The sequence below is a fragment of the Loxodonta africana genome, chromosome 12 (genome assembly GCF_030014295.1).
Source record: "Loxodonta africana isolate mLoxAfr1 chromosome 12, mLoxAfr1.hap2, whole genome shotgun sequence".
In the NCBI taxonomy this organism is placed as follows: Eukaryota; Metazoa; Chordata; class Mammalia; order Proboscidea; family Elephantidae; genus Loxodonta; species Loxodonta africana.
In genome coordinates this window covers 89,992,782-90,020,602 of record NC_087353.1, presented here as the reverse complement: position 1 = coordinate 90,020,602, position 27,821 = coordinate 89,992,782, and the positions used below count along the sequence as shown (strand labels likewise).

Genomic DNA, 27,821 nt, shown 5'->3' with positions numbered 1-27,821 from the left:
AAGTTTTCTGTTCTTTACTGAGTCAAGTTCCTTTCATAGAAACCAGCCCCAAACGCATCACTGTTGAAACATGTGACAACGGGCACCAGTGGCAGGAAGCTGTACGTTTTCCCCTTTGGCAGGATAGGGATGTATCTGTGTGCAGTGCCCCGGAATGTGCAGGAGACAGCCCTCTGTCCCCCAGGCCGAGTCCTGGTGAGGGCAGGCGTGTGCGCACGGGCTCTCCATCTAGCCAGTCCTGGGGGGCGCGAGCTGAGTCCAGACAGAGCCTCCGTTCCCTTCTGGTCACGTGGAGGGTTTCTGCGGCCCTGGTCACAGGCTCCGGACAGCTGCTGCAGCAAACATCGTCATCGCCTCATGATGAAGCTGGGCTCATCCTCTTCCTCCTCCTCTGTTCCAGATGCCTCCTCGGAGCTACTGGACTGCTGCTCCCGGGACTGACTGGATCCTGGAATCACAGGACATTCAGGTGATACACATACAAACTCACTCTGAGAATAAACAAACACATAAAGACACACACCAGGAGCTGCTGAGTCGGCCCCACGTACGCGTGTCAGTGCAGAACCGCCCCACAGGGCTTTCGGTGGCTGAATTCCGGGAAGCAGGTCGCTAGCACTTTCTTCTGCGGCACCTCTGGGTGGCTTCAAACCGCCAACCTTTCGGTTAGCAGCTGAGTGTTTAACTGTTTGAGACACCCAGGGACTCCTTCACAGGATAAAGGGGCTCTTTAAAAAAGGTGGTGAGCTGAGGGAAATTCGGAACTGGCTGTACAGCCAGGAGCCAGTCCTCATATCCCATCAGTTCCCGACCCTGCTCCTCAGGTACTAAGGGCTGGTTACAGCGTCGACCTAGGGCTGCTCTGACAAACGGACCCTGTCCTTATCGAAAGGTCCAGCAGCACGCAGGAGAGCCCAGCACCCCATAAATCAGGCCTCACTGTTTTTTATACGGCCCCCATCACTGACAATGTCCGCCAGCTCAGTAGGGTGACTTCCACAGCTGGCTCTTTGACATTTAATGCTACGCAGACAGCACTCCTGCTGAAGTCTCAAGTTCTCACTGCAGTCTACAAGTGAATTTTCAAAAACTGTGGGGCAGAGGGCTCTGCCCACAACAAATCTGTCAGCTCCCTGGCTCTTCCCAAACACAGGGCCAGAGTCCCTCCCTCTTGACACTCCACGTGCAGCCCCTTCACGACTGCCAGCACCCACAGTACAGCTGAGCCGGCCAAGGCACAGAGTACGGAGACAACCTGTTCCCAACAACTCCTCCTCCCTCTCTTCTGGGGCACAGGGGAATGGGAGAGTGTTGGAACGAGGCAAAGCCGGAGACCACATCCTGCAGCTCAGTCCACTCCAGGCAGCCAGTTGTAGGCATGGCAGTCTTGCCAGCTCACAACTCGGGGCTCGCCTGGGCCTACCTATGGGCCTCCTCCCTGCAAATGTACTCACCCCAGGGCCCACGCATGCACTCAAAGTTCTACTACCACTGACACCACGGGGTCAGGCAAAGAGCTACCAGGTGGGAGGCTATGGCTGCCCAAAGCACAGCACCGTCGGATGGGACACTACACAGCACATCGTCTCTGAGGTCCAGTTAATTCAGAAGAACCCTTCTCTCCCTCTCAGCCTCATGTCAAAGAGAATGAGAAGTTTCAAAAGTTCAAATGGTAAGGGTATTTTAATAGCTAATCTTTGTTGAATACCCACTGCGTGCCGGGCACTGTGCTGTCTTTACATATGCTATCTTGTTGAATTCTAACATAGCCTAGGAGCTAAGAATCACTATTAGATATCCATTTTACAGAGGAGGAAAATAAAGTTCAGAGAGGTAAGTAAATTACTGTTCAAGGCCTCCTATCAGTAGGACAAGCACCCAGGGTTCAAACCTGGACCACCTGAGTCTTTAGGCCTCTGCCCGTAACCATCACCCTAACTTGCCTTCAGAAATACATAAGGAAAATGAGCTGGAGCCAGGATTGAGGTGAGCAAAAAAAAACGCATGCCCTGGAGTCCAGCACATGGCTAGAGTTGAGTCAGAGATCTCGCTCTGTGCTCCCTAAATCCCTGGGCAGTTCTCCCCAAGCTTTCTCACGTCACAGCCTACATGGAAAATGACAATATCTCTATGGCACACGGGGTAACCGGATGGGACTGCTCACAGTCAGAGGCAATTGTGCAGTGTCCACCCTGAAGGCCAAGGAGATCAGGGTCTCTGCTGCTCACTGTCCATTCCCCACATACCAGCCGGGAAGCTCTGCTCTAGAACGTGAGCTCCAAGGCTGAAGACGGTGAAGACTGCTGTTTTGTTCCATAACTTAGTCACGTCCTGCCCACCTTAAACCTCCGTAAGAGCTTACATGGCTCTGAACACAGCAGAACAAGAGCACAGGATTTATCCTGAATCCTGATCTTAAAGAAATTATAAAATACAGATTCACCTGGATGTTAGAGGAATGGAGTGTTGTGGATGCCTGAGATGATGGACAGAGAAGGGCCCAGAGCATTCCTTATGGCTGCAATGCCCCTGAAAATATGTTACCTCATTTACTAGTAAACAGAATGGATTTCTGTGTGAGGGAGACATACTGTCAGGGCCTGAATGAGGAGAAACCTAGAGGTCTGGTAGGTGACCCACTCAGTAATTCAACAAAATCCACCCATTCATTCAACAGTTATTAAGTGCTTACTTCTTGCAGGTACTAGGTTTCACGTTAGAGATGCAAAAATAAAAGAAAGCATACTGTCGCAAATTAAAATAACGATGAGATACCACTACACACCTATTAGAATGGCTAAAATCCAAAAAATGGCCAATGCCAATTGCTGGCAAGGATGTAGAGCGACAAAAGCTCATTTACTGCTGGTGGGAACGCCACTTTGGAAGATGGTTTAGCAGTTTTCTTACAAAGCCAAAGACAGTCTTATATGATCCAGCAACTGCACTCCTAGGTATTTACCCAACGGATTTGAAAACTTAAGTCCACCCAAAAATCAGCACACAAATAGTGAGAAAAGCTTTATTCATAAGCACCAAAAATGGAAAGCAACCAAAATGTCTGTCACGGGCGAAGGGACAAACAGATTGTGCACATCCATATGACGGAATATTATTCAGCAGTAGAAAAGGAATGAGATATAAAGCTACGGTAAGACATGATGACTCTTACATGGATATTGCTAAGTAAAAGAGAAGGCTACAGCTGTACGATTCCATAATATGCTATCTGGAAAAGGCAAGAAAAGGAGGTAAACAGATGAGTGGTTGCCAAGGATTGGGGGAAAGGGCTGAAGAGGTAACATGCAGATATTTCAGGGCAGTGAAACGAATTTCACAATACTATAGTGGCAGATACACGACACTCCACATCAAAGCCCACAGGCCTTTACAGCACAAGGGGTGAGCTTGAATGCATAGAAATTAAAAAAAAGAAAAGAAAAAAAAATTCATTGAGGAGGTCAGGGGATCCCCGGATGAAATGAAGAAGGGCACAAATGAATCTACCTGTATTACAAATGTACGACAGGGGTGGGGAAAAAGGTGCTGGCCTAAGCAACTTTGGAAACAAGTGATGTCCGTAAGGCTAAAGGCAGAAGGATCTGTGTAGAAGCACTGTACTCTACTTGATAAAGTCGCTTCCAATGGGGTGACAGGTTAACAAGTCTGAAACCACTACACGTCGTCGTACAGTTGAAGCCAACAACTAAGTAAGTGAGTGGATGGCGGATAGTGGGAGTCGCGTTACTCACATTGGAGTGGGAGGTTACAGAAAAACAAGAGGGAGGCTAGAACAACCCATGTGATCATGGATTAGAGCTGGAGACATCAGTATGAACTCATGTTTAGCTTAAAGAGATAGTTACATAAATATTTATAGATATGTGTATAAAAACCCATTGCCATTGAGTCAATTCCAACTCATAGTGACCCTATAGGACAGAGTACAACTGCCCTATAGGGTTTCCAAGGAGCGCCTGGCGGATTCGAACTGCTGACCTTTTGGTCAGCAGCCATAGCTCTTAACCACTACGCCACCAGGGCTTCCGATATGTGTGTATATACTGGTTAATATGCTTACATGTATTTCCTTGCTTTATCAGCTGAGAGGGCCTAAAAGCAACGACATCCCAGCAGCAATGAGCACACATACCCTATGCCGGGAACAATTTGAGCAACATAATGTAGTAAATATAACCTAATACCAAAATGGAAACCCTGATGGTGTAGTGGTTAAGTGCTACGGCTGCTGACCAAAAGGTCGGGAGTTCAAATCCGCCAGGTGCTCCTTGGAAACTCTACGGGGCAGTTCTCCTCTGTCCTATGGGGTCTCTATGAGTTGGAATCAACTCGATGGCAGTGGGTTTGGTTTGGTTGGTTTTAATACCAAAATACTGGATTATAACCTAAAGTATAAAATACCCACGAGTCCATACTGATATAAAGAAGTGACCGAATAAATAGGGGGAGAATAGAAAAATCTTCCATGCAGAATTATTCCAAATAATTTATGTAGATACTGTGCCTCAAGGAGGTAGAGCTTAACCCCCATTCCTTAACTGTGGACTGCGTATGGTGACTACCTTGCAAAGGGCAGAGTATGGAAAGGGCTGCTGCGAGAACAGTAAAGAAGGGGTCCCTGGGTAGTGCAAATGGCTAAGTGCTAGGCTGCTAACTAAAAGGCTGGCAGTCTGAACCCACCCACAGGCACCTTGGAAGAAAGGTCTGGTGTCTGCTTCCAAAAGGTCACAGCCATGAACACCCTATGGAGCACAGCTCTACTCTGACGCATGGGGTTGTCATGAGTTGGAATTGACCTGATGGCAACTCGGTTTTGTTTTTTTCGGTTACACTGGAGACAAGTACGTCTGACAAGTACGACTTTGGCTGGCTGATCACGGTCAGCAATAACAGTGACGAGTATGCCTGTGATGTAATGAGAATGGCATTTTACCTCTGTGGTCTTCCTCCTAAAAACCCCAAAACTCAGTCTACTCACGAGAAGAACATCAGACAAATCCCAACTGAAGGACAGTCTACACAATATCTGACTCTCAAGATTATCGAGGTCATGAAAAACAAGGAAAAGTCTGAGAAACTCCTACAGCCAAAGGAGCCTGAGGAGGCATGAATGGAATGCGGTATCCCAGACGGGATCCTAGAACAGAAAAAGGACATGAAGCAAAAACTAAGGAAATCTGAATAAAGTATGGACTTTAGTTAACAATAATATATCAATATCGGTTCATTAATTGTGACAGATGGGCCACATTAACGTCAGATGTCAACCACAGGTGAACTCTGTGTACTGACTTTGTCATTTTTCTGTATAGCTAAAACTATTCCAAAATTTAAAAATTACTAAAAAAAAAAAAACCCAAAACACCAACTTTCCTACTCTCGTGGAACTGAGATTATACAGCTGGATAGATAAGCACAGCATTTGATTGAGCAGGTGTATAACGGAGTATGTGCAAAACCCTAAGGGAGCAAGGTGGAGGTAAAGGCTAGATCTGTTAGGTTGAAGCTGAGGAGGAAGGTTAGGAAAGGCTTTAGAAAAACACAAACACTACAACAGGAAGGACAAGTAAAAATCTCCAGGGAGATGAGGAGTCAGCATGAGACAGAAAAGAGCACAGAGGCCTGAGCATGTGCAGTGAGGCTGAAGGACAGAGGCTGTAAGCAAGGCTGGAGAGAGGGCGTGTGGGCGGGAGCGGCCAGGCCACACTGGTAGAGAGAGACCAGAGGGGCCAGACAGTGAGGGCCAGGAGTCCCAGGTGCCGCAGAAATAGGTTTTAAGCAGGATAACTTCATGGATAAGTTTACAGCCAAGAGAGACACACAACCTGGGATCAAGCCCTGCCACTAACTAGTTCTGGGGCTCTGTGAGCACCTTCACAGTCTTGTGCCTGAGGTCCCCCACATTTGTAAATGGAGATAAGAATAAGGCCTACCTCACAGCGCTGCTGCGAGCATTAAATTAGTTAATATAAGAAAAGCAGTCAGAACTGGGGTAGTACATAATAAATGTTCAATAAATGTCAGCTACTGTTTATTATTTATACAGAAGAATGAATGACAATCCAATCTATGTTTTAAAAAGTTTTCGAGGCTGTAAACAGGTGGGTGGTGTGTGTGTGTGTGTTTGGGGATGGGGAGCAGGCATGGGAAGAGAGCAGAAGCTGCTTTCATGGCCTAGCAAGACTGGGATCTACATTTTTGCAAGGCTTTTACTAAATTCCCAATAGACTTCCTCTAATAAGCATCATTCTTATACACGTGGAGGAAGAATAATTTTTCAAAGTTAGGGCTGGCAAGGATGTGGTAAAAGCATACACTACTGCACACTGTTGATGGCAGTAAAAACTGGTACTACCCCTTTGGAAAATATCTGCCAACGCATTTGAAGAGCCATGAATTCTTTTCATACTGTGACCGAGTAAATCCCACTGTTGGAATCTACCTGAAGGAAAGAACCCTGAAAGGGGAGACAGGTACATGATATTCTCGGAAGTATCTTCCCCGTTAGGGAAAAACTGAAATCAGTCTAGGGTCTAATAAAGGGGAAGGAGTTATATCATGGCATGTCAGTTGCTGGAATGTTATTAAAAGGTATGAAGGAATGGAGATGCTTACAGTGTTAATAAAATAAGCAAAATACAAAACCGTTCACATACTGTAAGTATGTAAGTGATGTGTGCATATGGAGAGAGATTAAAGAGAACTCACAGATGGATAGTGATCCATTAGGATCCATTAGGAAGACAGTATTGAGTTCTTCCATTGTTGACTTCCATTACATTACACTATTGTTACATAATATTTTACAATTCAGGAATCTGAGATTTTATTTAATTGCGGAAATACTGAGTAAAATGCCAGTGAATGCAAATGAAGCAGACATTACCTCTTTTTTGCCTGGTCAATCAGTCAACTAGAAAAAATATCCTTGTACCATGGAATTATAAGGACATGGGGAAAAACCTGTGATACAATGTTACACGATAAATCTGAGACTATAAATGTGGTATTTATTTAAATAAGGTTTGCATAACATGTATTTTTATATTAGGCCCCTGGTGGCACAAATGGTTAAGTGCTGGCCTAGTAACTGCACGGTTGGTGCTTCAAACCTACCCTGAGGTACCTAGAAAGAAAAGACCTAGCGATCCTTCCTAAAGTTCACAGCCACGAAAACCTTCCGGAGTACTGTTCCACTATGCAACACATGGGGTCACCGTGAGTCGGAATCAACTTGAAAGCAACTGGTTTTTTAATTACATTAAAAACTTAAATCAAAGAAATTACATTAAAATGTTAACACAGCTATTTCTGGTAAGGATTATAGATAATTTTTTTTCTTTATTCTTCTTTACACATTCCAAAAATTTCTCAGACCATCAAGTATTACCTTATTGTCAAAAGACACAAAGGATATGGAAAGTCTTCCAACATAGTATGTATAAGAAAAAAACAGTCGCATTCGAAACATACTGAGTGCCTTCTGAACACCAGATACCTGCCTCTGGATCAGTAGCTCTCAACTGGGGACAATTTTGGCCCCCATAGCCCCACTGGGTATACTTGACAATGTTTGGAGACTTTTTTATTGTCATGGCTGGGGGCAGGGTGCCACTGGCTTCTAGTGGGTAGAGGCCAGGATACTTTTTTTTTTTTTTATTGTGCTTTAAGTGAAAGTTTACAAATCAAGTCAGTCTCTCATACAAAACTTACATACACCTTGCTACACACTCCCAATTGCTCTCCCACTAATGAGACAGCCCGCTCCCTCCCTCCACTCTCTGTTTTCGTGTCCATTTTGCCAGCTTCTAAGCCCCTCTACCCTCTCATCTCCCTTCCAGGCAGGAGATGCCAACATAGTCTCAAGTATCCACCTGATCCAAGAAGCTCACTCCTCACCAGCATCCCTCTCCATCCCATTGTCCAGTCCAATCCCTGTTTGAAGAGCTGGCTTTAGGAATGGTTCCTGTCCTGGGCCAACAGAAGGTCTGGGGGCCATGACCACCGGGGCCCTTCTAGTCTCACTCAGACCATTAAGTCTGGTCTTTTTACAAGAATTTGGGGTCTGCATCCCACTGCCCTCCTGCTCCCTTGGGGATTGTCTGTTGTGTTCCCTGTCAGGGCAGATGTAGGCTGAAGCTGGGCACCATCTAGTTCTTCTGGTCTCAGGCTGATGTAGTCTCTGTGGGTCTTTTTGTCTCTTGGGCTCGTAACTACCCTGTATCCTTGGTGTTCTTCATTCTCCTTTGGTCCAGGTGGGTTGAGACCAATTGATGCATCTTAGATGGCTGCTTGCTAGCGTTTAAGACCCCAGACGCCACTCTCCAAAGTGGGATGCAGAATGTCTTCTTAATAGATTTGATTACGCCAATTGACTTAGATGTCTCCTGAAACCATGGTTCCCAAGAGGCCAGGATACTTTCAAACACCCTACAATGAACAGAGCGCAGCCCCTTACAATAAAAAATTATGGGGCCCAAAACATCAACAGTGCAGACGCTAGGAAACCCTGCTCTAGATGTACCTAGTAACAAACCACCTTAAGGTCACCTGATTTCTCTGGTAGGATAAGTAATGCTGGTGTTAGACTATATCATTTTGGAAGTTCAAGGCTTCATAGTAATCTAAATTGGCTTAATGCCATCCAATGGTATCATTCAGACATTGACCCCACATAGCAGGGTCTCTTCACTGAGCTGCTGCACCAGCATGGAAAATAAGTGGGTATTTTTCCTCACCAACAACAGAACTCCTAGCCAGCGGCCCCATACCCCTTTTTAGAAGAGCCAAGGGGTCGGAGTACTCTGAGTTATCTACCTACCTCCAAGTCCATGAACCCAGAGGTGCACAGGAGCCACCTTGTGGCACAACTGGTATTACTACATTAAATTTCTACTTCAATTGGACAACTTAAAAATCTATTTACTCTTTCATGAAATGAAAAATAAGGAGGGAAACTGAGCAGGCATGGTAAAAGCCACACACACCATTCTCATGACAGTCATTCTGACAGCATGCTCTTTTTTACTGATTTGGTACAAAGCATATATAACCATGCAGAATTCATCATTTCTTTATATGTACAGGCACTAACTTCACAATTAAATACAGTGCAGGGCCCACATACCATACCAATGATTTCTAAATTTTATAGCCCATACCCTGCACAGAAAGTACGAGAAAATTTCACAAAGCAATACACTCTGGTATTTTCTAGTCTATTTTCACATAAAAAAAAAAAAATTGGTAATAATAAGGGCTACAGCCTCTAAACTGATCCATGACCCAGTGATTAAAGGCTCACACTGCTCAGTTTGAAAACCACTGTGCCACCATGATGTAACCCCCATGAGGCAGCACGACCACAAGCGTCTACCTTGTTGGATCGAGGCAGGAGGAGACGGCGAGAGGACACAAGGAGTGTGAAACCAGCTGAAGGCTCTGGATGAAATCTACCTAAAGTACTAAAATCTGTTGTGTGATCTCTGGAACATTCTTTATAGCCTTGGACAAAGAAAGGACACTGAAAACTGTGTGATCACAGTGCCTAATGTCTCAAAGGGCCTGGAAAGGGGGATTTAAGAAATCCCAGCTCTGGGAGGCTGCCGGTCGTCTCCTTCAGCGCAGGAACCGATTACTACAAAGTTAACATGGGATTCCAAAGAGCCAGTGAGGCTCATCAAGTACAGACTCACAGCAAACTGACCTCAGTTTCTTTTTCTAAAAGAGATCTTAGGTTTACCAATGAGAAAAACAAACCAAAACCCCCCTCCAAAAAAAAAAAACAAACCCAAACCCACTGCCGTCAAGTCAATTCCAACTCACAGGGACCCTACAGGACAGAGTAGAGCCACCCCATAGGGTTTCCAAGGAGCAGCTGGTCGATTTGAACTGCTGACCTTTTGGTTAGCAGCCGAGCTCTTAACCACTGTGCCATCAAGGCTCCTTACCAATGAGGGAGCACCCCAAAATATCATATATCTTAATGCCAGCAAAGCATTTGACAAAGTCATCAAACTGCAGAATTAGACTGATTGAAAAATGAGCTTATCATTTTACAAGTTAAAAAGAAAAATTCATTCAAAGAAGGGAAGCTGTATGTTTAAGGCCAGAGTGAGGCCTAGGGAGAGCTGAGCCTAGAGCTTAGGTTTTATTCAATTATCTCAGATTTCCTCTGATGTCTCCTATGATACCTCTGTGGGTGAGATGAATAAAAGAATGTGCCTGGCTGCTTCTTAGGTGGAGAATAAATCCACCCAGCGAGTTTTAATCAACAGGTCAGGGTCAACCTAGATAGAGGTCTCTAATGGATGCCGTCCTTGACCCGTTCTGGTTCAACACCTCTACCAAGGAGCAGCTGCTTAAGGACTCTGAAAAGTAAACGGCAGCAGGCAGGCTGGGGGAGAAGTGCCACCAGAACAGCAGTGAGCATCCTGTTTTTTTTCTTTCTTCCTCTAGTATCCTCCAGCCTCGACTCTAGGTGACCCAAAACCTGGAAGTGGGGGCCAGGCATGGACAGACAGAGCTCCAGGAGAAGTGGGAAGGGGACTCCTAACGCTCAGATCCAAGGAAATTTCTGGTGTGTCTCTTCTCCACCCACTCACATCCCGGCTCCTAGGAATCCTGCTGTGGTCACAAGTGGCAGCACTGACAAAAGTGGCAGTGGGGCCCCACAGGCACCTACGACTTTGAAGGAAGGGAACTTTTCTCTCAATCAGAGGAGCTGTGGTCCCAACATCGTGGGTCCAGTCCCCGTTGCTTTTTTCTCTCTGCCCTCCCACTGCTTGACCCTGGCTTCAGGCACAGGTACAGGAAGTGCAGCAGAGGGAGGTAACTAAAGCCCCAGTTTTCTGAAAAGGGGAGCCCCAGGAAACCAAAAATTACAGGGGAGATGATGGAGAGGGCGAGATTGGAAAAGAGACCCCATAAAATTGTGCATGAACTCCTGGGTCCAGCAGGGCAGCACATGCATGGATCTGGCCCTCATCACCACACCGAACACTCTGTATGGGACTCAACTCAAAGAACTAAGCTCAGACTGGCCACTGGGTGATGTACGTGCAGGACACACCCAGATGACACAGCAAAAACTTTGAAAACCAAACTGACATTGGAGCCACAATCCACAGGAGGCTGGTCAGAACTTGTGTCCTGAATGCAACTGGGTTGACTACCAGTTAAAACAAATATTAACATTCTCCACAGAGTTTAAAGAAGACCCAGAACCTGGTGATGTAATTCAAAATGTCCAGGATAGAAAATTATAAAGTTACTTGGCATATGAATAATGAAGAAAATTTCAACTTGCACGGGAAGACACAATCAACAAACACTAGCGCTGAGACGACCTAGCTGTTGGAATCAGCAGGCAAATCCTTTCAACAGCTATTTAAAATTGTTTTCCAAGAAGTAAAGATGGACACTCTTGAAACAAACAGAAATACAGAAAACTGTGTCAAAGAAATAGAAGGTATAAAGACGGCTGAGGACATACACCTACAGATTCAAGTACTTCAGTGAACTCCAAACAGGATGAAACCAAGGAAATTCATGCTCAGACGCATCGTAATCAAACTGCTGAAATCTAAAGAGAAAGAAATCTTGAAAGGAGTCAGAGAAAAATGATGATGGGAGAATGGTTCAAATGCCTGCAAATATCTCATCAGAAACCACGGAGGCCGAAGTGGATCAACATTCCTGAAGTGCTGAGAGAAAAGAGCTGCCAACCCAGAATTCTCGATCTCGCGAGAATATTCTTCAGGAATGAAGGTGTTAAATGTTCACAAAAAGGACAGCTAAGAAAATGTGTAGCCAGCAGACCTGTCCTAAATTAATGACTAAAGGAAGTTCTTCAGACGTAAGGGAAATGATACTAGAGGGAAGTTTCGAACATCAAGAATGAAGGAAAAGCAAAAAGACCAGACTTAATGGTCTGACTGAGACTAGAAGAATCCCGGCGGTCATGGTCCCCAAACCTTCTGTTGGCCCAGGACAGGAACCATTCCTGAAGACAACTCATCAGACATGGAAGGGACTGGACAATGGGTTGGAGAGAGATGCTGACGAAGAGTGAGCTACTTGTATCAGGTGGACACTTGAGACTGTGTTGGCATCTCCTGTCTGGAGGGGAGATACGAGGGTAGAGGGGGTTAGAAACTGACAAAATCGTCATGAAAGGGGAGACTGGAAGGAGGGAGAGGGCTGACTCATTAAAGGGAGAGTAAGTGGGAGTATGGAGTAAGGTGTATATAAGCTTATATGTGACAGACTGGAAAAAAAGAATGAAGGAAAAGCAAGCTGGCAAAAAGGACACGAAAAGAGAGAGTGGAGGGAGAGAGCAGGCTGTCTCATTAGGGGGAGAGTAACTGGGAGTGTGTAGCAAGGTGTATATGGGTTTTTGTGTGAGAGACTGACTCGATTTGTAAACTTTCACTTAAAGCGCAATAAAAATTATTTTTAAAAAAAAGCAATGAAGGAAAAGCAACAGAAATGGTAATTACCTGGTTAATAGACAATTCTTCTCTAGAACGACCACTAAACAACGACAACAACAAAAACCCCAATTATAAAAGGGAGAGTACCGACAAGCACATGAAAAGATGCTCACCACCATTAGTCATTCGGGAGATGCAAAAATCAGAGTCAAAACCACAATAAGATCCCACTTCACCTCCACTGGAATGGCTATGATAAAAACAAAAACAAAATAACGATGGCTGGTGACGATATGGAGAAACTGGATTCCTCACCCACTGCTGGCGGGGGAATGCAAGATGGTACGGCTCTTACGGAAAACAGCGTGGCAGCTCCTCAGCCAGCGCAACACAGAACTACCATATGACTCAGCAGTCCCAATCCTAGGTACGTACCAAGATGAACCGAACACAGGAAAGCAAAGAGACACCTGGATGTCAATGTTCACTGCCGCACTATTCACAATAGCCGAAAGGTAGAAACAACCTAAATCTCTTGTCAGCTGATCAATGGATAAGCAAAATGTGGTATATACATACCCGTAAAGCCCACTGCTATCAAGTCGATTCCAACTCACGGCAACCCTGTGGGACAGACTAGAACTGTCCCACAGGGTTTCCAAAGCTGTAACCTTTACGGAAGCAGGCTGCCACATCTTTCTCCCACAGAGTGGCTGGTGGGTTTGAACAGCTGGCCTTTCAGTTTGCTGGCAAGCATTTTAATCACTGCGCCACTAGGGCTCCTTATATACATACAATGGAATATTACTCAGTGATAAAAAGAAATGAAGTCCTGATACATGCCACAATGTGGGTGGAGCTTGAAAACATGCGGAGTGAAATCAGTCAGTTCCAAAGCACAAATACTGTATGATCTCACTTACATGAAACAGGCAAAAGGACAGAGGCCAAACTTCCTTAGCGGATACCAAGGATGGAAGGGAGGGGGCAAAGAGGAGTCTTTACTTAGGGATTACTAAGTTTCTGTTAATAAAAAACCCAAACCAAACCTGTTGCTGTCAAGTCGATTCCAACACACAATGACCCTGCAGGGCAGAGTAGAGTTGCTCCATAGGGTTTCCAAGGAGCGGCTGGTGTATTCGAACCGCTGGCCTTTTAGTTAGCAGCCCAGCTCTTAACCACTGCGCCACCAGGGCTCCATCTCTATTAGTGGTGGAATAATTTGGAAATGGATAGTGGTGATGGTTGGACAATATGATGAGCATAGTCCATGTCACCGAATTACATGTGTAAATACTGCTGAGCTGACAAGTTATGTTTTATAAATATTTGTCACAACAAAACAATAAATAAAAAAAAGTAAATTATTAGAATACAAAACAAATACGGCAGGCTTATAGTTCTCTGGAAGCCGCTATTGTATCAGAGGAAGTTTACAATATTGTGGATTGAGTTCCATTTAAAATGACTTTTTTTCCTAAAAAGATAAAATACGCAGAAGATACTAAGTATAATGCAGGATGCAGACATTTGCTTAATGCTAAATGCTTTAAAACCAGTTTGAAAGTTATGTATCAGCTTTAAACTTCCTTAAAATATAGAAATATTCTAAGATAATTCACAATCTTTTAAAGCGTTTCCTTTTCATTTTAAAGTGAGTTTACATTTAAAATTAGTGATTTAAGGCTTAATCTCTCTGTAAAACCATATGAATCACACCTGCCTTTATACACCTCTGCTCATGTAAGTGTGAATTCAAGTTATGAGAATAAAAATTCTAGGCAAAAAAGAGGGATATAGTTTTAATAAAAATAGCTAGATTAAAATGAAATAGTAAAAAAAAAAAAAAAAGTTCAAATAATCCTAAAAGAAAGGAGGAAGTGGGAAACAGAGAAATAAATAAGAAAACGGTAGACCTAAATCCAAACGTATCAGCAAAAAGGCAGAAATGGTCGAAATAAATAATAATAATAAAAAAATGATCCAAACATTTCACGTCTACAGGAAACTCACTTTAAACACAATGATACACACAGGTTAAAATTCAGAAAGATGGAAGCACTTCTAGAGCAGCAGAGTAAGGACCTCCGACAATCTGCTCCTCTATAAAAGTGACGAGAACACTGGCAAACATTGTCAACACCAGCATTTTTTAGAACTCTGGAAATTCTCCTCAGATTGTTACGGAAAAACAGCTGAATCGCAGTAAGAATAGTCCAATTTGTGGCACTTTCACCTGTCCTACTCCCACCCCTGTATCAACCAGCTCTGAGGTGACCTTGAAAGCCAACAGCCTCACAATCATGGAAGCCGTGAAAACCAGCAGCCTAGCAGCCCCCGGAGTTTGGAGCTCCTCAGAAAGTTCTCTCCTCAAAGCCCTGTCACTATTTGACTGTCCGGCACCTCCCTGGAAATCTTCCCTTAGCAAGGCCTATCTTTATCTGACCTGACTCAGCGCTCCATCAGCGTGAACTGCCTTTTTCCCAGGCTGTGAATAATAATCAATTAAAAAAAAAACAAACCTCACTGCCGTGGAGTCGATTCCGACTGGTAGTGACCCTATAAGAGAAAGTAGAACTGCCCCATAGGTTTCCAAGGCTGTAACCTTTATGGAAACCGACTGCCACATCTCTCTCCCCGAGAGAACTTCTTACCCTTCACCTTTCAGCTAGCAACCAAGCACGTAACCACTGCTTAAACATCACAGCTGCCTGAAGCAATGACAACAGTTGAGGCAAACCAGAAGCTGAAGAGGAAAAGGTGGGGGATGAGATGTCCACAGGAGGCTTTGAAAAGCTCCAACACATTCCTGGGACTCTAGAAGGCCACGCACAGGTGCAGGGCTGTGTGCATACCCAAGAAAGATCTGTGAAGGCCCTGATCTCTTACACTGGGCTGCCCTGAGGCTCTGTGCAAGCAGGAAGCGAAGGCTGTCGTTAGGTGCTGATGAGTCAGTTCCAACTCATAGTGCCTTACGTACGACAGAACTAAACACTGCTCGGTCCTGCGCCATCCTCACAACTGTTGCTATGTTCGAGCCCATTGTTGCAGCCATTGTGTCAATCCATCTTGTTGACGGTCTTCCTCTTTTTTGTTGACCCTCTACTTTACCAAGCATGATGTCCTTCTCCAGGGACTGATTCCTCCTGATAACGTGTCCAAAGTATATGAGATGAAGCCTCACCATCCTCATTCCCAAGGAGCACTCTGGCTGTACTTCTTCCAAGACAGGTTTGTTCATTTTTCTGGCAGTGTGGTATATTCAGGATTCTTTGACGACACCGTATTTCAAAGGCATCAATTCTTCAGTCTTCCTTATTCACTGTCCAGCTTTCAAATATATATGAAGTGATGCAAAATACCAGGGCTTCGGTCAGGTGCACTTTAGTCCTCAAGGTGACATCTTTGCTTTTTAACACTTGAAAAAAGTCTTTTGCAGCAGATTTGGGCAATGTGATACATTGTTTGATTTCCTGACCGCTGCTTCCGTGACCACTGATTGTGGATCCAAGTAAAACGAAATCCTTGACAGCTTCAAGATCTTCTCCACTTATCATGATGTTGTTTATCGGTCTAGTCATGAGGATTTTTGTTTTCTTTATGTTGAGGTGTAATCCATACAGAAGGCTGTAGTCTTTGATTTTCATCAGTAAGTGCTTCCAGTCCTCTTCGCTTTGTGAAAACACATAAACAGCAACAACAAAAACAAATAGCAAATACAAGCCCTGGGAAAGGGCAGTCGAATTACCTAGAGCCAAGGAGGCCTTGCTATTTCCTAACAGTCCAAGCTATAGTATTTCCTCAGAAGGACATGAAAGTGGCTTCTGTGTTCCAATCCTCCAGTCTGTGGCCCAAGTACTCCCATATTCCCCTGTTAGCATATGTTGGTGGGGAGGGCAAGTGGGGAAAAAGTGATGCGGTGGTTTGAGGGATGAGGTCTTTGCAGTCACATTTTCGCAGCATAAAATAATTTCTTCGGGAAAAAGTGAGGAACAGTCTAAGAGCATATAGTGTGTAACACAGTAAACTTACAACTCGTAAGGAAACTCTTAGAAAGGAGCGAATCATATTTCAGTATGTCAATAAAAGCGAGATCTTAACACCAAAAATCACAATCATCTACCTATTAGCCAATTAGGGAGCAACTGTCCATTCAGTAATGTGGTTGGACAGTTGTCATTTTCCCTGGCCCTCTCCATCCTTATCCCCACCCTATGCATCCTGGAGGAGTAGATGGCACCCCTGGACTGCTGGTGGGTTCAGAGGAGGACAGGAGTGGCAGCACTGTAGGATGCTGACCCAACAGCCTCCTCCCATTCCTCCTTGTTACCAGAAACCCAATTCTGTCCAGAACAAAAATGTACCCAGCTCCCAGTGATGATCATGATAGATTTAAGTCAGTCATGAAAATCCTGTTTTCTGTTCATCTAACCTGCTCTTAGCTTGTTGTTAGGTACTGTCCAGTCGGTTCTGACTGATAGCAACCCTATGGACAAAAAAAGGAAACACTGCCCAATCCTGTGCCACCTCACTATTGTTATTATGTTTGAGCTCATTGTGTCAATCCATCTTGTTGGGGGTCTTCCTCTTTTTTGCTAATCCTCTACTTTACCAAGCATGATGTCCTTCTCCAGGGACTGGTCCCTGATAGCATGTCCAAAGTATGTGAGATGAAGTCTTGCCATCTTCGCTTCTAAGGAGCATTCTAGCTATGCTTCTTTCAAGACAGATTTGTTTGTTCTTCTAGCAGTCCACGGTGTAGTCAAACCCAAACCATGGTCTTTTCGGTCCCCTCATATGCATGTGAAAGCTGGACAATGAATAAGGAAGGCTAATGAAGAATTGACACTTTTGAGTTATGGTCTTGGCAAAGAATCTTGGCAAGAAGCTCCTAGTTCTAGAATTCCCATTCCTCGCAATGCCTTTGCAAAGTCAATAAAACACAGGTAAACATCTTTCTAGTACTCTCTGCTTTCAGCCAAGATCCATCAGCAATGATATCCCTCATTCCATGTTCTCTTCTGAATTCAGATTGAATTTCTGGCAGTTCCCTGTTGGTGTACTGCTACAGCTGCTTTTGAATGATCTTCAGCAAACTTTTACTTGTGTGTGACACGAATGATGCTGACAGCGAAGGATGGCCAAATGACCTAGTTCTGGCCAGTGAGATACACAGTAACATCTGCTGGGACTGGGTACTTCTAGGGAACTTTTCGTTTTCCAGTTAAAAAAAAGATAGACCAGACAGGTACTGCCTCTTTGCCCCACTTCTACTTTGTACATAGGTATGACGCCAGGAGCCGCAGCAGCCATCTCATACTCACAGGGTAAAGGCCAAGAGAACCTTAGAGATACTGGGCTGACACTGCTGAGCTGCAGAACCACACCAGGCAGTAACCTACCACCAGGTTTCTTGTTATGTGAGAAAAATGAACTCCTCTTTGTGTAAGTGTTGCTAGCTGAGTTTTCTGTTTCTGGTAGCCAAGAGTGCTTTTAGCTGACTTGGCAGATGACTCAATCAGAGATACAAGATGACCTTTGCTAAAAATGCTGGGACATCCCCTTTATCCTTCCTCTTGGTCAAGACTGGGGCAGGATGCACCCATGGGAGCACCGCCCAACCACAAGGGGGCATGAGCCTGTCTGAGGACAGGGAGCCACGGACAAAAGGAGAGATGGTAAATGCCAGCGACATTATGGAGCTTCCTCACCAGCCTGCCTGAAGGGAGGTCTGCCTTAGACTTACCGTGAGCCAATCTTTCTTTTTTGCTTAAGCCAGTTTGGCTTTCTGACACTCGCAACTAAAGGAGTCCTAACTAATAAAAATAAGCCCTCATTTGTTCAGTGGCCAGCCAGCCAGTCCTGAACTCTAGATCTCAGCATTTCTTTTTTTTTTTTTATCGTTCTTTAACTCAAAGTTTAGTCAGTCTCTCATATAAAAAGTTACAGACACCTTGCTATGTACTCCTAGCTGCTCAACCCCTAATGAGACAGCACACTCCTCCTCTCTACCCTGTATTCCCTGTGTCCGTTCAACCAGCTCCTGTCCCCCTCTGCCTTTTCATCTCACCTTCAGACAGGAGTTGTAAATCTCGGCATTTCTTGACAGTTCATCCTCCGTGATCAACACTGAGAAAAAGGCCACAATCAAGGGAAATGAGCACCACTCACCTTCTTTTTGTTTCTTCTGTTCAAGTTTCGTCTTCTTTGCCAATAATTTCTTCTCTTTTAACTTCTGACTGCAAATGTAAAATAAATGCATTGACTCCTTAACTATTTTTTTGCATATCTGAAAAAATAAACACTTACTTATAGCATCTTTGAAAAGTTTATAATCACGCGAACGGTACAATAACAATGTGAAAGGAACAATTTCTCAGACTTCTGCTACCCCAGCATTATCAGCACTAACAAAGCTGTTTTCATTACGCATCAAGATCAGATCCTGGGGGTCCTGAGGTGTTTAAAGCAATCTCAGAAATACTGGAGGTGTTTTTTCAGTCCAAGATATTTAGGGCCTGTTATCAGCTCTCTGTAAGTTGAGGGCCATTTATTAAAAAAAATAAACACATACATACATTCAACCTAAATAATTACGTAGTCACTTGGGGAGTTCATAGGCCCTAATTTAAGGAAGAGGATAAATGAAAGTTTGCTTATGGCACCTTGTTAAACATGATGTTAAAATACAGAAGTGAAGCAGACATCAAAATCCATGTGTCTTAGTCTTCCAGTGCTGCTATAACAGAAATACCACAAGTGGATGGCTTTAACAAAGGGAAGTTTATTTCTTTACAGTAAAGTAGGCTACAAGTCCAAATTCAGGGCGTCAGGTCTAGGAGAAGGCTTTCTCTGTCGGCTTTCTCAACAATCTTCCCTCAGACTAGGAGCTTCTTGGCGCAGGGACCCTGGGTCCAAAGAATGCACGCGTACTCACAGGGTAAAGGCCTGCCTTCTTGGTAGTATAAGGTCCCTGCTCTCTGGTTGCTTCCCTTTCCTTTTTATCTTTTGAGGGATAAAAGGTGGTGTAGGCCACATACCCAAGGGAAATTCTCTGTACAGGGATGTGACCTGGGTAAGGGTGTTAGGATCCCACCCTAATCCTCTTTAACGTAAAATTACAATCACAAAATGGAGGGCAACCACAATACTGGGAATCATGGCCTAACCCAGTTGACACATATTTTCAATCCATGACACCATCTAATCATGGAAGTGCTGATTACTAAGTTTTGGAGACTCTGAAACCAGCTGGAGGCAGTAAGAGACTTAATCTCTCCCCGGGTACTGGAAGATAAGTCAGTCCTCTACTGGTTTGTTCTGCCATAGGCTGTAATACCCAAGACTTCTACAGGTGATACAGGTGAGCTTCTGACTACAAGAAGGACTCATTTCACTCACCAATCATCTGCTTTCACACTCCTGCCCCGAAGCCTAATCATAGTTACGTGATGCCAGGAAGCCTTACCGCTTCTTCCGGCGCTTTGCGGTCTGCTCCTCTGCAGCAGTTTTGTTCCTTTCCAGTCTCTTCTGAAACTCTGCATCCAACTTTTGCTGCAAAAAAGCACATCGTTTAGACACATCTTGGTCTGGGTAGACTGTAGGGTGTTTCACTTGGGCTGGGTATGAGAGTTCTAGAAGTTACACCACTGGGAGTGCTACATGTATCACCTGGGCCCCCAGGGCCACTTTAACTTCCAGGGGCTCCCCCACAGGCTCGGTGGGAAATCCATGTATGGCTCTCTGATGGCAACACAACTCTTTCCATTTGTTAAGATAACATTCACGTGCAACGAAATATAAAAGAGAAAGTATGATAGAGCGTGCACTCCAAGGTCTCTATTCAGCCAGGGCTGAGGACAGTGACTGCAGCTCATCAGATGGGATGGTCAGGGCCAGAACAGGAGAAATTTCAAGCCCTCATCCTAGCTGTAAGAGCCTCGGTGGTGCAATGGTTAAGTGCTCAGCCGCTAACCCAAAGGTTGGCAGTTCGAACCTACCCAGCAGCTCCCTGGGGGAAAGACCTGGCCATCTGGTTCTGTAAATACTACAGCCAAGAAACCCCTATGGGGTAGGCTATTGTCACATGAGGTCGCTATGAGTTGACATCAACTGGATGGCACCTAACAACAAGCCTAGCTATGGCTATCAAATAGTTCTAAAGCAGCCATCACCTGCTACTAAATACACACACACACGTGAATATGTATCCATTTCTCTTGTATTATTTCTTTCTAATGGCAAGACTTCAGCTTGCTTTCTTTGACCATGCCATCAGGAAAGACCGATCGCTAGAAAAGGACATCCTATTTGGTAAAGCACAGGGTCAGTGGAAACGAGAGAAACTCTCAATGAGATGGATTGACGCAACTGCCACAACAATGGACTCAAACATACCAACAATCATGAAGACGGCACAGGACCGGGGAACGTTTAATCCTGTTATACATGGGGTTGCCATGAGTTGGTGCTTATTCGATGGCAACCAACGACAGAAAAGCACCTGCAGACTACAAAGGCATTCGCTGAGTGTCATCTCTCATTTCTTCCAATCATAGCCACCATGGTCAACTGGACAAAAACGAAGAAGCCAGCAAAGGGACGAAGACGCGGCTTCAACAGCCCTGCTGTTTGTACCACCAGGGCTGCATGGGTCTGCTTAGATGGATGCAGAAACAAAATAACATAGCTCTCTCTCTGAGAGCCGAAAATATGAAATAAAAAGAGGAGCCTCCTTTTAAGAAGAAAACAGCTTTAATTTGGGGAATGCTAGAAAGCAAACCACTTAAACCTAAAAGCACTTGGTTCCTTTAGAAGCTGAGCTGAAAATGTCTTACTCTGTGCTGCTGTAGAAACTGAATTTACCATTAAGTAAACTGAATGGAGAGCCCCAGCTGGCTGCCAAATCTGGCTGAGGCCAGGTCTCAAGCAGGAGTATGTCTGACCCCACCCTGTCGGTGGGGATACTGTATCTGTCAGTCAGGGTAGAAGGGTGAAGATTCTTTTGCCTCTAAACCTTTTTTTTTTTTTTCAAACCTCAGAGCCCCTCTAAACAAAAACCTTTGTTGTATGGACGTCAAAGTTTGCAAAACATCTTTCCATATTTTCTCAGTCTTTAGACAATATAAAAAAACTTTAGAGTAATTTATGATGCCTGAGACAACAGCCTTCTCTATTTCCTCCCCTCCAAAGTAGTTTAAAAATAAAACTGCTCCTGATAGTTTCTGTATTCAGAGCTTTGTTTCTTTCTGACAGTGGCAAACCCATCGCAGCGACCTGGTACAGCTGCATGGCAGGCCACCTGCGCCTTCCTGCTAGGATGGAGAATATCACCACCCACCAGAAGATGGCAGTAGCTAAAGAACAACAACGTCTGGGAGCCGAGAAAGGCTGTGTGGGACCAGCAAAGGCCAGGTGAAAACACCCATGGCAGGATTCCAATCTGTTCCCAAATCACAAGGATTTTTTCTAACTCGGTTTTGGCCATTCCAGTAAGTTCTTACATATTTTCTTCTGTATCTTGGCTGTTTCTTTGGTTTAATCTTTTTTTCCCTAATATTTTATTTTGAAAATTAGCAAACACAGGAAAGATGAAAGAATTATACGGTGCATATACCCTCCACCTACATTCTACAATTAACATTTTGCTTTACTTGCTTTATCACATATGCCTGTATCCATCCATCAATCCATCTTACTGTTTTCATGCATTTCAAAGTAAGCTGCACACAGCAGGACATTTTACTCTCAAACATTCAGGCATGTATATCATTAACCAGAATTTAGTACTTGCTTACGGTTCTTCTTTTCTTTTTAAGGTAATACAAAACGTCCGGATCTTCAGTGTACAATTTGATTACCCCAGAAAGTTCCCTCAAACCTCTTCCCAATCAGCTCCTGTCCCCCCACCCAAGACAACCACCACTGTAATTTTTTTTCCCCACACACATTAGTTCTGCCTGTTCCAGAAGTTCACATGAATGGAACCATACAGTATGGTGTCTTTTAGCAGGGCTTCATGCACTCAGCATAGCGTTCTAAGAATATTCATGTTGTTGCATATATCAGTAGTTTGTTGTGTTTAATTGATAAATAGTATTGTGTTTTATGAATACTGTTTGTCTTAAATTTTAAAAGTATTTTATTTGCTTTATATAGGAAAAGTCTGGTTTTTTTAAACTAAATTATTAGAGAGTCAAATGCTACTAGGTAAAGCAGCTTTCTCGTCATAAAAAGCAGATGGATATCATTTTAAAGTATATGAATCTCTCTAAAATGCACAAATGTGCTCTCTGAAATAACAGGCATCATGGCCAGACTGTGGAAAAGGACTTTTTGGGTATGTGTTAAGATTAAGTAAACCCTCACATACAGTGTTAGAGAAGTCAGATGTATATCTAGAAAGTCAAAAGGAATCATGCAAAGGTCCTGGACAATATGGGAGAAAAATGTAGAACAAAATACAAACTGATACAAAGGACCAGACTTACTGGTCTGATACTGGTGGAACCCCTGAGACTATGGCCCTTAGACACCCTTCAAACTTGGAACAGAACCTACTTCCAGAGACCACCTTTCAGCCAAACAATAGTCAAGCCTGTAAAGTGAACAATAACACCCATGAGGAACATGGTCCGCAGAACAATCAACCACACAAGACCAAAAGGGCAGCATTTGCCCAAAAACAAAGTTCAGAAGGCAGGAAGGGGCAGGAAAAATGGAAACAGGGAACCCAGGGAGCAAGGGGGCAGAGTGTTGTCACACTGAGGGGACTGCAACCAATGTCAGGAAACAAAATGTGTATAAACTGTTGAGCAGGGAACTAATTTGCCTTGCAAACTTTCACCCAAACCACAATAAAATGTTTAAAAAAAAAAAAAATCAGACGTTCCAAAAAATTATAAAGAAAAGCCCACCACTCCGATTACTTCCGTTTAATATTTTGGTGAACTGTTCTTCAGATATGTTCTGATGTGTATTGGCTTATGCTATTTTTACACTATGAAAACAAAAAATAATCACACACTCAGGAAAAAAAAAGGAACGAGGCAAATAATGTTTGATTTTTATTAATTGTAAGGTGGGCAAACAAGGCAGCACTACGAGTGGGAAATACAAAGGTCGGAGCCTTGGTGGCATCGTGGTTAAGAACTCAGCTGCTAACCAAAAGGTCGGCAGTTTGAAACCACCAGGCTCTCCTTGGAAACCCTATGGGGCAGTTCTACTCTGTTCTATAGGGTCGCTGTGAGTCAGAATCAACTTGACAGCATTGGGTATACAAAGGTCAGAAGCCCTGGTGGCACAGTGGTAAAGTGCTTGGCTGCTAACTAAAAGGTCAGCAGTCTGAACTGACCAGCCGCTCTGCGGGAGAAAGATGTGGCAGTCTGCTTCTGTAAAGATTACAGCCTTGTAAACCCTATGGGGCAGTTCTACTGTCCTACAGGGTCGCTATCAGTTGGTATCGACTTGATAGCAACAGGTTTGTTTTTTTCTTTTTTTAGTTTAAACAAAGGTCAGTCTATTTTTTTCTGACTATAATCAGTTGCCGTTAGTTCATTCTGGCTCATGTCGACCCCATGTGTGTCAGAGTACAAGTCCACCGAGTTTTCAGAAGGAGACTGTCAGGTCTTTCTTCTAACACACCTCTGTGTGGACTCGAACCTCTAACCTTTCAGTTAGCAGCTAAGCATGTTAACCATTTGCACCACTCAGGGAGTCCTAACACTAATAGCCAGTTATAAAATATAAAGGGCTCCCTAGCATCACTGTTATCAAAAAACTTAAAATACATTTGAACATATGTGGTAAGATAGATGCAAAATCTCTACAACTCATTGAGAGAGAGAAAAGAATATTTAAACAAACGAAAAAGACACAAAGTTTCTAGACAGGATGACTAAACATAATATCTATTCTCTTTCAAGTTAAGTTACAGATTCAACAACTCAATCCTAGCCAAAAATCAAACAAGAGTTTTGGTGAAGATAACGCTTATTCCAAAATTCAATTAGAAAAATAAAACAAGTGAAATATCCAAAAGAGTATTTTAAAACAGCATCAGGAGAGTGGTTTCTGGCCCTTCTGGGCAAGTAACAGAAAGCTTAACAGTTCTTAAAGTACAATTTCTAAAACAGTTCTTAAGCTCTTAAAATAATGAATTATTACTTGATACCTATCATAAAGAAATGCCAGCCTCGAGCTAGAAAACCTAAGTCCTCAAAGAAACAGACCCAAAAAGCACAGCACTACTCACACCAAACACACAGTTAACTGGAATTATAGGCATTCAGCCTAAACCAGAGAGGCCTGTACAGAAAAACAAAGTTATTGGAAGATGTAAGCAGGAAACCCTGCCTGCCATTCCATTTCATGGCCAGGATGGGAGAGGGGAATCTGCTGCGCCCTTCCACACACGAGACTTCCATCCCTCATTCCTCTCCTAGTGGGAGCATCCTGCTGTCTGAGACCAACAGAGGAGCAACCTGGACTTTGCTTGATATCTGCTTTCAACGCAAACTTAGAAGGCAGTCCTCACAAAAGCCACGACTAGCTGTAACTACTATTCTCCACTTTTTTCTAAAGGCTGTAAGTACACCGTTGCCCAAATCCAAAGGCTCAGTCCACCTCTTCCCTCACTGACCTTTTCAGCCATGGCATCCATGTAGTCTTGTCGTTGGTACTCTCTACGACGCAGGTGCCTGTACACATGGAACTCTCCACTGCCGGCCCCAGCACTTGAACCTGTAGCCAGGACAGTACAGAGTTCTTCACAAAATTCAGTTACCAACACCAAAGGATCAAAGAAAGAAACGGAAAGGAACAGGAGGAAGCATGCCTGCTTGTTTTTCCATATTATATCCCAGAACCTAGCACAGTGCCTCGTAGGCATCATTAAATATTTGTTGTGTGAATGTTGAATGCAAAGTTACTAAAAATTCCACTCTAACATTAGAGGAATAGGAGACTGTGGTTCAGTGACTAGTAACTCAGAAGACAACCTGTGACTCTCCACTCAAGATGATTTCACATTTGGCATGTGAGGTTTCTACAGAGTTAAAAAGATTTCATGATACATTAAGTGGAAAAAGGAGGTTACAAAACAATATGTGTGAAACAACAAAATTTTTGTAAAAATGTTTTTTCTTAATCATGAGTGGCTTTGACTATAAAGTGGTTCAGAGTGTAACGCCAGAATGTTATAAGCAGAATGATGGCATTATTAGGAGGTTCTAACCTTTTTATACCTCTATTTATTTATTACAATTAGTATATTTCAATTTAGAATCCAAAAACAATAATAAAACTATTTCCATTAGGAGTCCCTGAATGTTGCAAACAGTTAAGCGCTGGGCTAGTAACCAAAAGGCAGGCGGTTTGAACCCATCAAGAGGTACTTTGGAAGACAGACTTGGCAACCTGCTTCCAAAAGGTCACAGCCTCGAAAACGCTATGGAGCAGTTCTAGTCTGCACACATGGGGTCACCAAGAGTTGGAACTGACATGACAGCAACTAACAACAGGTGGACATGCGTGTGACAAGTAACATAAATGAGACAGTGGGCACAAGGAGGACCCAAAGCAAAAAACAAAAACAAAAAACCCACTAGTAAAACTACTTCCATTAAGAAAAAAACAATACAGTGCATTATTAAGAATAATGCAGAAGAAAATTCTCTAATGCCAAACCATAAACAAGAGTATCGTTTAATTTTTTTTTCCTTTCCCAGAAATCTAATACTAACAGGGTTTATATGTCTATGCTTTAAAAATTATATTTATACACATACAAGACATTACCCATAACATCTCGGACAAATTCTGGGGGAGGTCGAGGTGCCCATTCACTCATTTTTTCTGGAATCGGAACTGGTTTGTCCTGCAACATTTAAACACAATATTTAAAAACAAAGGCATTTATCAGTGTGACCCTGCTGACCAAAGAATTTTAACTAGGGTAGTGAAGCAGGATTGCTCTGCTCCTTGGACCGAGAGCTGATTTTATGTTCTTCCGTCTGTCTATGCTTTGCTTCATCCAGTATACCCTGGGCCATTTCACAGCCCACAGCCTTGCCAGGACTATATTTATTTTTCCTGAACAGAATTCAGAAATGTAAGTCACCGCTATGGCTAGAAACCGCTAACTCTAATACTACATAAGAAAAGTTAACTCTTTCCAGTCAAAACTATAAGAGACCTCCTCATCCAATTACTTTTATGATTGAGGAGACTGAGGCCCGCTCTGGGGAGTGACTAGCCCGAGGTGTTTCGGCCATTGCCTCTCTAATAATGGGTGCTGTTCTGAAAAAAATAAACCCTTGGGCTAACCAGATCAACTGGAAAAGGTCTTAGCGCACGGAAGCCGCTCCACAGCGTCCTCATTAGGGATGGGATCCAACGGAGGACAGACAGGCAGCTCACCACCTCCGGGGCAGCCTACTCCTTCCTAAGGGCCAAGGGCTGGTCATGGGGCTCGGGTACTGAGTTCCAGAACCGGACGCGAGGAGGTGGGAAGGTGGGTCCGCGAGCGCTCAGAGGGGCCGGGAACCGAAGGGGGCGGACTCGGCGAGGCTGTCGAGCCCGCGCCTCATCTCACCGGGTTCTTCATGAGCCGTTCCAGCTTGAGCTTCTGCTCCTCCGCCGCATTCTTGGGGATGATGAGCGCCTGCGGCTCCTTCTTGGGCCTGGGCGGTCGCACCGACGAGGCGGCTGAGCTCGCCATGGCAGCTTTCCTGCCTCCCAGGCGAGAGACGGCGCCGGCGCACACCTATGACGACAGAGCCGCGCGCTGCGGCGCAAGCGCGGTCTCTTAGTCCCGAGGGGGTAGGCGGAGCGCCAGCCAGACGGAACCTGCTGAATATTCATGAGCCCGACACAGATGTGGGTTATTTTGATCAAAACTGCTTGATTTCATTTCCTGTTTTTGAATAAATCAGTGCAACTAAACCCGGCATCCCTGGGGGAAGAGGTGGCCCTACATGCGCCCAGTGGCCCAGCCCCAGGCGACCTCTACTGCCTCCCGTGTGCTTCGTAGCACCATGGCGCAGACCCGCCTAAAGGCTCACACCACCTTCGCCCACCCGCCCCGGGGCTTTGTCCTGGCTGTTCCTTAGGTCTGCTGCCCTCCGCCTTCCGTTTCGGACTATCTCCTGTCTTTTATTTAAGACAGCGCGCAAATGTGTCTCTGTGAGCTCGGTGATGACTGGGGCTGTACGTCTTTTGCCTACCTGGAATTACTGTGCACCTACCCACCAACCTGGCACCCAGGAACTATACCTTGGCGAAGTGAACGAGCCTCTCTTATGAGAAAGAGTAAAACGGCGCCTCACATCTGGGGGCTGGGCCGGCTCTCAGAGCTAGGCCTTGGTG

The 27,821-nt window shown here is 44.3% G+C and overlaps 1 protein-coding gene across 2 annotated transcripts; it reads right to left on the bottom strand.

The window, feature by feature from the left end:
• Positions 1-27,218, bottom strand: PRKRIP1 (PRKR interacting protein 1). Of its 2 annotated transcripts, none has more exons than XM_003416563.4 (6): positions 27,049-27,218; positions 26,253-26,331; positions 25,096-25,196; positions 19,924-20,009; positions 18,627-18,694; positions 1-448 (listed from the first exon to the last, which is right to left on the bottom strand). In XM_003416563.4, exons 1-6 carry the CDS (start codon positions 27,172-27,174, stop codon positions 348-350), a joined length of 561 nt encoding a protein of 186 aa, XP_003416611.1. In that variant the 5' UTR covers positions 27,175-27,218; the 3' UTR covers positions 1-347. The 2 variants fall into 2 exon arrangements, with proteins under 2 accessions (XP_003416611.1, XP_064151979.1); XM_064295909.1 differs by lacking the exon at positions 1-448 and adding an exon at positions 5,382-8,451.
• Positions 27,219-27,821: the final 603 nt, after the last annotated feature.

Excerpts from the sequence above, each read along its gene's own strand:
- PRKRIP1 (XM_003416563.4), bottom strand. The coding sequence starts at position 27,174 with ATGGCGAGCTCAGCCGCCTCGTCGGTGCGACCGCCCAGGCCCAAGAAG. Across the intron at positions 18,695-19,923 it reads GCAAAGCGCCGGAAGAAGCG|TCAGAAGTTAAAAGAGAAGA; the intron begins GTAAGGCTTCCT and ends TTACATTTGCAG. Across the intron at positions 449-18,626 it reads ACAGAAGAAACAAAAAGAAG|GATCCAGTCAGTCCCGGGAG; the intron begins GTGAGTGGTGCT and ends CTGTGATTCCAG.